The sequence below is a fragment of the Lepidochelys kempii genome, chromosome 10 (genome assembly GCF_965140285.1).
Source record: "Lepidochelys kempii isolate rLepKem1 chromosome 10, rLepKem1.hap1, whole genome shotgun sequence".
Lineage (NCBI taxonomy): Eukaryota > Metazoa > Chordata > Testudines > Cheloniidae > Lepidochelys > Lepidochelys kempii.
In genome coordinates, this window is record NC_136389.1 from 58,865,397 (window position 1) to 58,879,654 (window position 14,258).

Consider the following 14,258-nt stretch of genomic DNA (forward strand, 5'->3'; position numbering starts at 1 on the left):
GCCAGGCTTTTCCCCAGCTCCAAAATGTATGCTGCCATGCCTGATCTCTTGCAAGGAGGTTTATTTTCTTAAGAGAAGCCAGCAGACAAACACAAAAACAGTCTTTTAACTCACTCCTTAGCCTTAGGCTTCAGGGCTGCCCCCCGCCCCTTACCCCGAGGGGTCCCTGGTGCTCCTGGCAGTTTCCCAGTTTCAGTCAGCTCTGCTCCCTTCCTGGAGCAGCAACCCCAAGCCACCTGGCCCCTTGCTCTAGGGACCCAGCACCCAAGCAAGCTCTACTCCATGTAACTTCTTTGCCCCTGCCCATCGCTGCCACCATCCAAACTGCCCACTAGAAGCCCTTTATGGGCCCAGCTGTAGCCCAGGCCTCTTTAATTGGTTGGATTGGACCCACCTGCTCTGCTCCAGCGGCACTAGGCTTAGTCTATCCCCAGGGATTAGCTACCCTGTGACAAGAACCCAAACCCATTTCAGCACAGCTATTGAAGGGGCGTGCCTATTGCCAGGTTTGTCCCATGTCTTGGCCACCCTCCAGTTCTGGGAAAGGCCTGGGAAGTTGTCTCTTTATTACGTGAATCTGTGGATTTGAAGAACCTGCTGGATTATTTAATAGCTGTGTCCCACTGATATCCAGAGCTTGCTAGTGCAGTTAACTGTATGACTGCATTGTGTGTAAAATGTTTCTCCATTTCCTTTCAGGTTGGGAAGCTAATCCAAGAAGCAGCTGGAAGGAGTAATTTGAAGAGAGTAACTCTGGAGCTGGGAGGGAAGAGCCCCAACATCATTTTTGCAGATGCTGATTGTAAGTCAGCACTTACGCAATCTCCTTAAATCTGACAATGATAATACAATCCGTGCAGTATTCCTTTTGCTGTGTGATTTGATTGTACATTTTACACTCCTCCTAAATTTCTTGATTTGCAATGTGCTGCAGAATTGTGCATTGACAAAGCATAAGTGCCTTTGTCAGAGCCTTAGAGGGTAGCTGGAGGTTTGGCAGCTAGGTAAGGTGTGTGCAGCTGGGAGTTAGAACATAAGAATGGCCATACTGGGTCAGACCAAAGTTCCACCTCTCTTCTGACAGTGACCAATGCCAGGTGCCCCAGAGGGAATGAACAGAACAGGCAATCATCAAGTGATCCAGCCCCTCTTGCCCATTCTGGCGCACACATACCAGGCCAGATACTTAGGATTTTTGCAAAAAGAAAAGGAGTACTTGTGGCACCTTAGAGACTAACCAATTTACAGCTGTAGCTCACGAAAGCTTATGCTCAAACAAATGTGTTAGTCTCTAAGGTGCCACAAGTACTCCTTTTCTTTTTGCGAATACAGACTAACACGGCTGCTACTCTGAAATTTAGGATTTTTGGCACCTTAGAAGTTGCGGGCAGCATTTTAGGATTGTGGGATAAGCACATTAGCTGGAAGTTTCTGCTAAAATGATCAGCAATTAAGTAGTTAAAGTGTTGACATTTAAATTGTTCAGCAGGAGGTTTTGAAGTTAACACCTTATTAGGATGAATGGGTCAGTTCACACCTTGCTTTGAGCTATTGTTTCAGGCTGCCGTTCAGACGCACTGCACTCATTGCACCTTTGAAAAGCTTTCTTTGGCTTTGTCTACACTGGCAAAAATACACCCCCTCCCCAAGACCAAAGTTCTGTGGATGAAAAGTGCCGGTGTGAACAGCACTTTATCTGCAGGAGCGCTCTCCTGATGACAAAGCTACGGCCACTCCTTGGGGGTGGAAGTTTTTTGTTGGCGGGAGAGTTCTCTCCCACTGACAAACAGTGGCTACCCTGCACGTCTTTGAGCGGCACACCTCTAGCGGCACAGCCGTGTCGCTAAAAGGTGCGTTGTGTAGACAAAGCCTTTGCAACCATAAGGGCTAGAAGTTTAGGGTTTTTAACTAGACCCCAGGCCGAGCAACAGAAGGATACAACCTGACATCCACTTTCAAAGCCTTCAGATAGGCTCTGCAAGATTAGGATAAAGTCGAAGAACTCTCAACTACAGAGAGCTGGTTGGTATGGGAAAAAGTTAGCAGTTCTACTGATATACAGTAGTGATACAACTATGGTTAGCCTGGTATAAATCCTGTGTGGACACACTTATTCAGGTAGAAGAGTGGCTTTTATCAGGTTAAAAATCTTCCCAAGTGACATAAACTACAGTGGCATAAGGGCATCCACACAAAGGGTTTACCATGTAACTATAACTCTGCCTTAATTCACACCTTAGATTATACCCCCAAAAAAGTTCCCATGCAGACAAGGCCTCAAGTCTTGCTACGCACAGACTTGCATTGATTTAACTCAACCAGTGCAAACCCATTTAAGGACACCCTTATTTTGGCTTGAGAGGTTTATTTTGAATTATTTAAAGCTATTCCTAATGAACTGGTTTAAAGTATTTCTAATAAAATGCTAAATTAAAATAAGTGATTCAAACTGAAATTGTCCACATGATTTTTACAACCAGTTTAACTAATATGGCTGAAATCACATCTTAAATTGAAGCAGGTGCCACTAGGCATGTATACAAAACCTGACAGTATTCTCCTGGATTGGGACAAATTGTTCTGCCTAAAGCTTTGTGATTTTAGGTAACCTGAAACAAGCAGCCAAAATATTAATTAATCCATCTCTACAATTAACAACCTTCAACAGTCGTCCAGTTCTTGCCCAAAGCTCAGTAATCACGGACAATTGACAGGCATCAACTTGTTCTCCCGCCAAGCACTTATTACAGATCCCATATGCCATAAATGTTTCAAGAGCTTTTTTCCCCACCCTATATTCTGCTTGTCCTACAGAAAAGTTTAAATTTAAATTCCAGGTATGTTCACAGTGTATCATACAAAACAGAGGATCAATAGCAAGTTTTGGCCTCCTTGCAAATACACTACTAGCATCCAACCATTCTAAGCCACTAGTTAAACATTGAAGAGTTTTTGCTGGCTGTTACAAAGGAACTGTTTAATCTGTTTACAGAACAACGTGTGTGAAAGTTTGCTGATAGTGTGGCAAAGCCATAGAAACTATACTTTCTTTGAAAAGCCACAAGAGGATGGTTACAGCCCTTCGGAGTGCAAAAGTATGTTAAGAAAAGAGAAAGGAAATCAGTTAACCAGTTCTAAATGCTATTGTTCTCAATCTTTGTGGGGTCTTCTTGAGAGATTTTGAATGAGTTTCAGGAAACAGGCTGAATTACTTTTTCAAGATGATGGTGACAAGGAAACATGTTTGACATGTTTCTTAGACAGGGTTTTCTAGAATGTTCTGAAAATAAAGCATTGTTGTTGTTTTTAAAATCCCCAAACTGATCATATTCTACTCCAAACTCCAAAGTGCTGCAACTGACAGTGGGATAATGGCTACCCTGTTGGACATTACTGCTTAATAAGGTGGTATTTTTAATCTTTATAAAGGCACATGAAATACTGTGAGGGCCAAATTCTGTTCTAGGCATCTGTTGCACCCAAATAACCAAGGGTAGAATTTTTGTCCCTACGTACCTGATTTTCCTCCCATTGGTGTCCAGGAGTAACTCCACTGAAATCACCAGCATTTCAGAGATGTCAAATCTCATGTAAATGAGACAAAAATCATGCCCTAATAGTCTACAGCTTTTGAGCTCTTAAACTTAAAACACACATTGTGTACCATGTTTTCACAGGGATTGTTACATAAAATAAAACGAATCCTCGTGTAAGGACCATACCACAGTAATGTGTTTTTAATTTGTTTTTGTTTTTTTAACCAAATCCTGTAATTCTGCTACGAAGTTATAAAAACTCAACACTAAATAATATGTCTGATGCTGGCACAATAGCAGTGTGTGAATTACTTCTCACAGCAGTGTGTGGCTGTCTTGGTTTTGTAGTGGACTATGCTGTGGAACAAGCTCACCAGGGGGTCTTCTTCAATCAAGGACAATGTTGCACTGCAGGCTCGCGGATTTACGTGGAAGAGTCGATCTACGAGGAGTTTGTTAGAAGAAGTGTCGAACGTGCCAAGAGGAGAGTAGTGGGGAGTCCTTTTGACCCAACTACGGAACAAGGTCCCCAGGTAAAGAATAATGTGTCAGCTCTTCATGACACATGGGCCGGCTGCATAGAGAGTATGATGGTGCCTGTTTAGCACTGTGGTTCTCATTCAAACCACAGCATGTTTTGTGGCTAATGAATGCATGCCTTGTTGTGGTACACAGGGATTGAAATAACAAGCATTTTAAAAATTATAGTTCCAAAGGGGCCAACCTTATCTGCTGCAGTGCAGAAGTAGGTCTCTCCCCCTTCATGAAAAGTCACTCTTGCGTTCTGTTATCTGAGCATACTGGCAAATTCTACAAAGTTTGCTTCATAGAATTAAAGGTAGATTCTGTCCTTAAATCTACACTGTGCACCTCCAGGCTGTGCAATGAGCACATGCAATGGAGAGGCAGACTCCCAGAAGTCTCTGCTCTAGGCTGTCATCCTTCAAAAAGTTCATAATGCCATAATTGTGATTGTTGATCTCCAAAAAGGGGTGAGTTTTGAACAAAAATTAGGCAGATTTGGAAAAATACCTAATTTGTACTAAAAAATACTAAAAATACCTAATTGTAACTAAACCCCCCTGGTTGGGTCATTTGTAAGGCATCTGGACCTAAAGGCATGACCTGTCTACCAGCTGAACAAAAGGCTCAGCTTCATTAGATGGAAGGCAGTAGCAGACTCATTAGCTGCTATTTGTGGACCAGCCACTATAGCAGGACAAAGACCATACAGGGTTAATGTGGGTTACACTATTCTTTGAGATGAGGAAGTCAACAGTAGTGGCAGGTATTTAGTACCTCTCAAGTTTGAGCCAAAGTGAGTGTTTGTGAACATGCTCTCAGACTCATTCTGGTTTGTAGTCAAGAGTACTCTCAAGCAGTAGAACTAACACAGCTTCTTCAACCTTTAAGATTGATAAGAAACAGTATAACAAGATCCTGGAACTTATCCAAAGTGGCATTACAGAAGGCGCAAAACTCGAATGTGGAGGTAAAGGACTAGGAAGAAAGGGTTTCTTCATTGAACCTACAGTGTTTTCCAATGTAACAGATGACATGCGGATTGCCAAGGAAGAGGTATCCACAAATTTCCTCTCGGGGGCATAATCATCATAAATTTGTGTCTAAACAGGATTTAATTTATTTTATTTATTTTAGGAGATAAAAGTTTTAGAGTTGGAATTTATTGCTGCAAATGGAATATGGGTCTTGCTGGACAATGGTGTGCATCTCAATACCCTTTAGGGGTAGAGAAGCTCTCAGCACCTGTTTGGGTAAAGAATCTGTCTTAGTTAGCCAAGTTCCAGAGCTGAGAAAAGAGAAAAGGAAGTGGATGGGATTCATTCAGTGGCTGCTCTTCCTAGGGCTCTGCTTTGGGAAAGCTCACACAGTTTTGCAGGGAGCTGGTGCCGCTAATAAATATTCCTTTAGGAATTGGTAAAGAGTAAAACAGGAAAAGGGAGACAGCTGGAAAAAAATGGGGATTTTTATCCCAAGGCTGTTTTAAAAATTAACCATTAATCTCTGTTGCAGATCTTTGGGCCTGTTCAAGAAATACTGAGATTTAAAACCATGGATGAAGTTATAGAGAGAGCCAACAATTCAGATTTTGGACTGGTAGCTGCTGTCTTTACAAATGACATAAACAAGGCCCTGACAGTCTCATCAGCAATGCAAGCTGGGACAGTCTGGTAAGGCAGCAGTCACCATGCATTCCTGCTGTTGGAGATAAGGGGTTTGACTCACCATTGTTCGACCCTAGTTTTCCACCCTTTCCCAGGCCCAGTCTAGATATCTACTAACTGTAGAGGTAAAAGTATTTTGTCATCATCCTGCCCACTTTACTTGTATATTGTGCCCTTTCCCCCATCTTCTTTAGATTGTAAACTCAGCCGCTGGCATGCTGGTAGGAACTGCTGAAAACAAATAATAGGAAATAATAATCATCCTCCTAATAAAATAATAATAAGGTCCCGTGTTGTTTTCAGAATGGGGAAACTCTGTTAGATTTTTCTGATGAATGCTCCAATAATAATGCAGTTGCTGATGTTAAAGCATCAAGAAAACAACAGGCACCCATTTATCAGGGACTGATAAACTCCATTTCTGAGGGTTAACAAAAGCATGTAATTTGATATGTCAGGACTGGATAAACTAAAGAGCCCAGAGGAAATCAGGTGGAAAAAGACCATTTCAAATCTAATAGCAAAGTGTTATAAGATGGCATTGAGGTTTGTTAACAAATTAACAGTTCATTACTGAAGCTGAATTCAAGCTACTTAACTTTTTCCATCAGCATCCAAGGGGCTGACCCTGCTGCCTTTTGAAGACAGTGGGAATTATAAAAGGAGTACTTGTGGCACCTTAGAGACTAACAAATGTATTTGAGCATAAGCTTTCATCCGATGAAGTGAGCTGTAGCTCACAAAAGCTCATGCTCAAATAAATTTGTTAGTCTCTAAGGTACCACAAGTCCTCCTTTTCTTTTTGCGAATACAGACTAACACAGCTGCTACTCTGAAACCTGTCGAAATGGGAATTATGTCATTGTCTGCACTGGGAGTAGGATTATGCTTTTAAAAGATAAACTGCTTATGTTTCTTTTAATATGTTTGAAATTACTTAGTTACTACAAATAGTTGGCTGGTATCCTTATTTCTATGAGTTTAGTCCTCCCAACTGGATTCCCAAATACATAACTGACAATGCACCCAGATTAGCTCCTTTTCTTTTGACAGGATAAATTGTTACAATGCCTTAAATGCCCAGAGTCCTTTTGGAGGGTTCAAAATGTCTGGCAATGGGAGAGAAATGTAAGTATCATATTATTGCCTTCTAAACTTTGCTCAGATATACAAGTAAGGAAATATTAGTGAATTTTTAGAATGAAAATGATAGAGATACTCATGTACCACACTGATGAGCGTGGTATGAGAAGACAGGGATACTCGTGTCTTGGTTGTATATACATTTGGCTTGTATGGCACTAGTATTTTTCCCTTGGAGATTTTGGAACAGCAAGGTGATTTAGTGGGACTGTCTTCTCATTACTAAAAAGAATGGAAGTTTCCAAATGTCTCCCTGATCCAGAAGATTTTTCCTTGGATATATTAACTGGCAATTTTCTGAGAAGATTCCCATATTGTTGTTCTTCTGCCATATTGCTTGCCTCGCTAGCTGCAACTCTTTGTATTCTTTTTTTCCGTCTTCACTGTTGTTTGCCACAGTTCCCAATACTGGACCACCTGCATGTAATTAAAGTGCTATTTATCTCTTCCAGATTTAACAAGGTTAAATGAAATCAGGTCTACACTAAGGCAACTCTATTAACACTTCCTAAAAAAATATTCCCCTTCTGTTATGGACTATCTGTCTTCCTTCCTATTCCAGCTGGAAGTAAATGGCAGATCTCTTGGAATGGAATCCCACCCTTAATCCTCTTCCTTCCATACCTAGTTTAACGTCCTACCAATATTAACCTTCATGGAAATAGCAAGATATTGTATCAATTGTGTATGCAGTACATTTGATTATGTATTTGTTAATATATATGTATAACAGGAAAATTCCTGTGCAGAGAGCACATGAACCACTTAAGTCCCATTTCATCCCTGAAAATAGCTTTTGGCTGACTACTCATTCAGCAGTAAAATCAAAATAAGGTCAAACTCTTTCAAACTAAATATGGTGAAGTAGCTCCTGATCCATAAAATGGGTTCCATGCACACAGATATATCTTCCCTTGTTAAGAACCACTTAGCTGAACTCGTTCATGAGTTAGTCATACTGTTCTCAGGATATCTGTGCCTACACTGAAAATGCTGCAGCTGGGCCACAGAAGCGCTGAAGTGTAGACAGGGGTTCTTCCATCACCATAATAAATCTCACCTCTCAACCACCTCTCAACCCCGCTTAGTTTAGCTTAATTACATCACACAGGGTGTGAAAATTTTCAAAGCTCTGAGTAGTTAAGCCAGCTTGATTCCCATTTGTGCCTTTGAAAATCTTTCCCATAGAAAATAATGTTAAGGTCTGATATAATATTTGTCTCCCGCATGAAAAGACACCTGATGATAACTCTGCTGTGAGTTATCATTCTAGGTATTTAAGAATCCCTTTGACCAGAGTCCATTGTGTGTATGTACACACACACACGCACACGCACACACACACACATTTTACTGCAATGTCAAGGTTTCAATGTTAAAATCACAAAGTCAGGGAATGAAAACAGTGAATGTTCTAACAATGCTAATTTGCTATGTTGTGCATCCATATGTTTGATGGGACATATTTTACTACATAAACATTAGTAAGCTACACATTTAATTAGAAAAATAGGACTAGAAAACCACAGACTAGAAAAACAGGCCATATAATATGTGCATCACAACTGAGTTAACATTATATTAGAGTCAGGTAATAACCGTGCTACCTTAATGTTGCATTAGCAAGGTTTGATTTGGGTTTTGCATTTCATTTCCTAGATTTTTCTGCTATTTTTTCATAGGTGGGAAAGCGTGAAAATCAATATTTAAGGTCTACTACACCAGTTTTACACTCACTTTGCACAGGTGTACCTGATGACACAAAGTAAAAAGCTGTGAGGAACCAGACCTTATATACATATGAGATTCAGGTCTATTGTCTACTAAGGATGCCCCTTTACAATGCTCTGGAAGTGTAAAAAGGCCTTAAAGTGGTCTTAAGTTACAGTTACATTCCCATTAAGGTCCCTTTACACTGCCAGAGTGCTGTGAAGGTGACATCTTGTAAATGAGAATCAGGCCCATCATATTTATTGTGGCCATATTAAATTAAAAATGACTCAAAGAAAGACTTTCTGATTTCAGTCCAAACTTTCCCAAAGGAAGTTCATTGTTTATCATTGAGTTAATCCGTAAGGTCTAGAAGATTGAGGTTTTCAGCTTGGTCCTGCGTAGGGGGCAATGCCTAGCTGCACTGCTCAGAAGGAGCTAAGAAGGAATATCCCTTGGGTACAGTTCCTTCCCTGGTCGTCTCTTGTTCTTGGGGGGAGGGAGAGAGGGAGCATACATTATTTCACCCATTTTTGGAGTGCAGCTTACTTCCCCCCTCAAACCTGACCAGCTGATAGAGGGGAATGGAATGATGGCTCTGATGATGACCTGCACATTGACTAGTCCATTTCACCTCTGCAAGCATTGCAACACCAGCTCTCTCCTTGCTCCTAGAACTATGATCTGGTTAGGCCTGCACATGGCCATGCACTGGGGCTTTCTTCCTGCTCCGTACTCTCCTGTATGGCTATATTAGAGGTAGGGACAATCAAGATAAGCTTATAAAGGGGCATCAACTACCCAGTAGCTCGAGGACACTTCACATTTGTCTACCTTCTCAAGTTCAAAACAGGAAAGAAAAAAAAAAGATTGTGAAGGCCCATAGCACCTTGAGTTTGAGACACCCCCCCCCCCCACACACACACATTATTTTGTTTGCTAGACCAGAACAAGACAGCAGCTGGCAATTGGTGGTATATAAAGGCACTGGATTCTACATTGGCTGGGTTAACTATTGACTCAAAAATGTGTCTAAGGGGTGTTTGGAGCCAAGTTTCAGCCCTACTGAATCAAGCAGAAATTTTCACACAGAGTGACTTATTAGCATTAGTTCTTCAGCTCCCTGGAGCTCTCTGTGACAGCCTCTACTGAGCCATTGGGGAACGGCTCTGTGGCTCAGCTAAGTTTGATAAATGGTTTGGTCATTGTGCGGAAGACAAATCTGGGGACTCTCTGTTGCAAGTTGTGGGGGTTTGTCCAATTGAATGTGAGACTTAATTATGAAGAATTCTCATTAGTTCATTTCCCTTCTTGTACTTAGTTTCTACTAATTCATACAGTGCTGACTGAAACACCAGTCTGACCAAGTTAAATATCAACTGGCTAAGTCAGGTGTAAACTTTACAGTGCCAACAGGCACGTTGGAAAGGTTTCAAAACTGCAGGTGGGGTGGAATGACCTGATAAATATCAACATCTCTGCACAAATGAATTAACACTCCAAAGGGAGGTCAGAAGGGTCTACCCCCGGGGAAACATTTGTGTGTAAAAATGTACACTTTGGAAGTAAATTCAGAACAGGCTATGCAACATCAGGAGCATACCCAGGGGTTTTATAGTGGACAGCCTCTGAATAATAACCCCCTCCCTGTTTTGAAAGCAACATTTATTAAAAGGGGGGTTCAGGAGAGTCCCCTTGGAATTTTCTTACTTGTGCAATTTAGGATTACATTCTGTACTGTTGCATAAGGAAGAAGGAAAGCTCCAAATGCCAAACAAACTCACATGAAGTGCAGTTACAGGAATTCTTTAGGTTTTATTCTTACAAATAAGGAAATTAACTCAGTGCAGCCTCTTGCAAGGAGACATGGCACTATGCCTGCGGAGTCTATGTGTGAGACTCCTAGTACCAATCGAGGCCGAAAAGATGCTCAACTCATGTACTTAGATTGTAAACTCTCAGGGCCAGAGCCTATTTTTTGTCTCAACAAAAGGGCCCCAATTCCTGATTAGAGCCTAAGGCATGATTGCAATGTCAATACCAAATAATGACTTGTCAGTCACCCCAAATGTATGGAGATAAAAGGAAACGAGCTGTTCCTAAGGGAGAAAAGGATTAGAGTAATGCAGTATCCACTCCAGAGACTTAGCAGAATTGCCCAAGAGAGGAGCTGGGCCAGAACCGGTTACAGAAAAATCTATTCAGTAACCAAGACAACACCAATAGCTTAACCTCCATATTTCCCAAGTAGTGGATGTATCCAGCAGTATCCAATCCCAGGTGGATAAGAATAACTAACCTTGAAGAGCTTGTAGGCTCACTTACGTGGCACTGTGCCAGGGCTAAAAGGGTTTCTGGCTGCTGGAAGACTGGGTAGGTTGAACTCTGCAGTGGAGTATGTGCCAATGCCCTAAGTCCCTGCTGCTAGGTATTTCCTCAGTCTCAGCCTCTATAACTGCTGCTACCTACCCTCCCCACTCACTGACGGGAACCCGCAGGGATAGGAGACAGGCTGGTCAGGGCTGAGCACAGCTTTAGTTTAGGGATATGAGGAGTTCTGGTTTTCCTGCCTTTCAGTCCTTGGCTTCTCTTTGTAGAGTGCTAACACAGATGCCAGTTGTGCTGTTCGTTCTTGGCATGTGGCTATTTTTCCTCCAGGACCTGGAAGGGACGGAGACCATCAATTCATTTTGCATGGCTCCATCAATGGACAGTGAGTGCTTCTAGTCACTACCATCCTGGACAGGATTTATAGTGGCTCCACACCTCGTTACCAAACCCTGGAGCCATCCATACTCCTCCTGTCCCAAACCGGGACTTGACAGTCAATGGTTTTAGAAGATAAAATGAACTTTAATCCAGTGTTAAACACACAATATAGTGATGAAACTGTGCTTTGGTGTTCAAGTTATATCATGACTTCATCAGATAACCTTCTGCTACGTCTTATGGCTGGATAAGGAACTAATGAATTGACATGAGTTGATAGGCTGCAATTTGTTTTCTAGGGGCGAATGTGGATTGAGAGAATATTCTGAAGTTAAAACTGTGACAATAAAGATTCCTCAAAAGAATTCCTAAGAAGATGAAGGAGCATGTTGTGCAGAACAACATGTGATGCCACCCTCAATATTCCTTATGGGACCAGCACTCAGGAATAAAAAGTGTTGTTACGCAGTATATATTTAAGATATTAAGTTACAACATATGTACCAGGCACATAATTGCATACAAAATGCAAACCGACTCTGCATTATTTCATAACGCTCCACTGGGAACCCCCCCCCACACACACACCCTTATTTTTAAACCAAATCAGGCAGCAAGAGTTAAAATTGCAATTGGATACTATTTAATAACTGTACCACTATACATCTGTTAGTTACACACACAACAATCCTTTGCACACATATGCAAAAAAGATAGGTTGTTTTAAAATCATCTTCTCAAACAAGGCTAGATTGGGCTGATATTCTTATATGAGGCTTTGCGACAGATCTCATTTGGAGGACACCATTTTAGGCATACACAACTGATCAAGTATCACTGACATTCTTTAATAACCAAAAGTGAACGGTTTTGAATTGGAGCCAGGCAATATGGTACATTGGCAACTTTGCAATCAGCATGATGTTTTGAAGTGGTTAGACTGGGGGGGACTAATTTATTGCATGGATTACTAAATTTGGAAAGATTCTAGTTAGCATTGACATTTGGTTTCCATGAACACACACAGATGGTCTGATATTCATAGTGCATCTTAACAGTTATTTTATGTCTTATAAGTGAGTTGGTACCTATAATAAGATTTTTAGAAAGTTTTACCATCCTCCCACAAGTGCATGGCTGGATGGGAAGGAGATCCCAAAGGCTTTACAGAACTATTTTAGCTTTCATTATTTGCTGAGCGTCCCCCCCGCGCCATGAAATATCTGTATAGACTGACACTGCAGGCTCCTTGGCCAGCAAACTACTCGTGATTATAGCAGATGTTTCAAGTTTGGCACTTTGGGAAATTGTGATGTTTTCATTAGCGTTGGAAAAACCCACCCGACAAGCTTGATTTTACAAAAAGATGGCTTGCTGTCCTCACCCTGCTGGTGAGCCCCAGAAGAGCTTAATTGCTGCGATTGGACTTTTCACTGATTCCACGTTTGTTTTGACACTGCACCAGAATAAGAGCAGGCCTATTCAAAAGTGAGATGTTTACAGTACACTGCCACACCTGATGGTTCCAGAATCCCTCCTGATTCCCAGTTAACAAACTGAACATAAACTCACGAGTCTTTGTCTTTTTCTTCTTTCCAGCTCCAGAATAACACTCAAACGCCAGTTGGGGGGGGAGGAAAGGTGTTTTATAACAACATTTATTTAAAAGTACAGTAAATATCCTACTGTAGCTACATTATGTGGAGGGTAAGGTCAGAATTATAGCCTCATGTGTTTAACAGTTTGTTTACTAACCATAGGCTCCATAGGCCAAGTTGCTGAGCGCTCTGGGCCCAATCCAGCAAATCATTTAGGCACTTGCTTAATTTTTACGAATTGATTTCAGAGGGATACTCCTGTGCGTGAAGTTAACCCTGTCCCTAAATGCTTTGGTGCATCAGGACCCAAGTGCCCAGCACCTTCTGGCACTGAGCCCCAAAAGCATTTTGTATTTATAACTCATGCCATTTCCTGTGTGTGTTTTTAAGTACTATGTAACATGCTGTTATTCACAAGTGACAGTACATTCACAAACAGAGCTGAAACCCAGTATTCCTGAGTTGTTACATGTGAAGGTCATGTACTCCTACTGTAGTGTATACCAGAGTAAAATAAACATACAGCAAATAACAAATTAGTTATCTTTTTAACTGCAGTATAAAATGTGAAAAGGGAGGTTTTATTTCTTTTCTGCTATTTACTTAAAAACAAAACAAAACAAAAAAAAAGAAAAGAAACCTGTGCTAGCAATAAGCATTTATATTGTGTATTCTTCTGTATTATTTGTGTGTTTTGTATGTCTCCGTGTTATTTCAATTAAATTCAGGTAAATAATATACAGCTGACATTTCCCCCCCAGCTTTTGTCACTGTTGCTACATTTGATGTACATGAGTTTGTGAAAATCTTTTTTTGAACAATGTACCATATGCATGTAGTCAACAAAACATTTTTTTCCAATCCCTGCAAGTCTTCGTTACAGTTTATCATGTATATAGTTATGTTATTAAAAAAAGTAAAAGGATATGAAATATTTTCTATGAAGTTTTCCATTAAAAAGGTTTCGAGAAAGATTTTGCAGCCTGCGAGAGTTTTTTGTTGTTGATGGAGCCAGGGGGGAAAAAGCATTACATTAGTGAAGGGGCTGCTCTCACAGTAGCTTTATTTTCATTTGCAAAAGTGAATGAAGTAAATGGCCAATTATGTTTTTTGGAATATTATTGCAGCTGTATGGAAAAAAAACCCTGTGAATTGTGGATCCAGGTCACCGCCAAAGTTCATCCTCGCCCTCTGTGCTCATAAAGTTTAGCTATCGGTGACGGGCTGAAATCATTTGAAGCAGTGGGGCATCCTTGCAAACTGTTGCATCGCAGCTTGAGTTTTGGATAAAGTTTTAAACAAAAAGGATGATGACTTTACTTTCCCCACCAATGAGTCACAGATACAAATAAATTAACACCACGATCACTTATGGA

General features: G+C 41.0%; 1 protein-coding gene across 1 annotated transcript in view; it reads left to right on the forward strand.

Annotated features, from left to right (window-relative positions):
* ALDH1A2 (aldehyde dehydrogenase 1 family member A2) overlaps positions 1 to 13,804 on the forward strand; it is a 66,899-nt gene extending 53,095 nt beyond the window's left edge. The window contains exons 8-13 of the mRNA XM_073303757.2: positions 700 to 802; positions 3,885 to 4,069; positions 4,950 to 5,114; positions 5,571 to 5,728; positions 6,776 to 6,850; positions 11,584 to 13,804. Coding sequence (XP_073159858.1) covers positions 700 to 802; positions 3,885 to 4,069; positions 4,950 to 5,114; positions 5,571 to 5,728; positions 6,776 to 6,850; positions 11,584 to 11,656 — 759 coding nt within the window. The 3' untranslated portion in view covers positions 11,657 to 13,804. The remainder of the gene's footprint in view (positions 1 to 699; positions 803 to 3,884; positions 4,070 to 4,949; positions 5,115 to 5,570; positions 5,729 to 6,775; positions 6,851 to 11,583) is intronic.
* Positions 13,805 to 14,258: the final 454 nt, after the last annotated feature.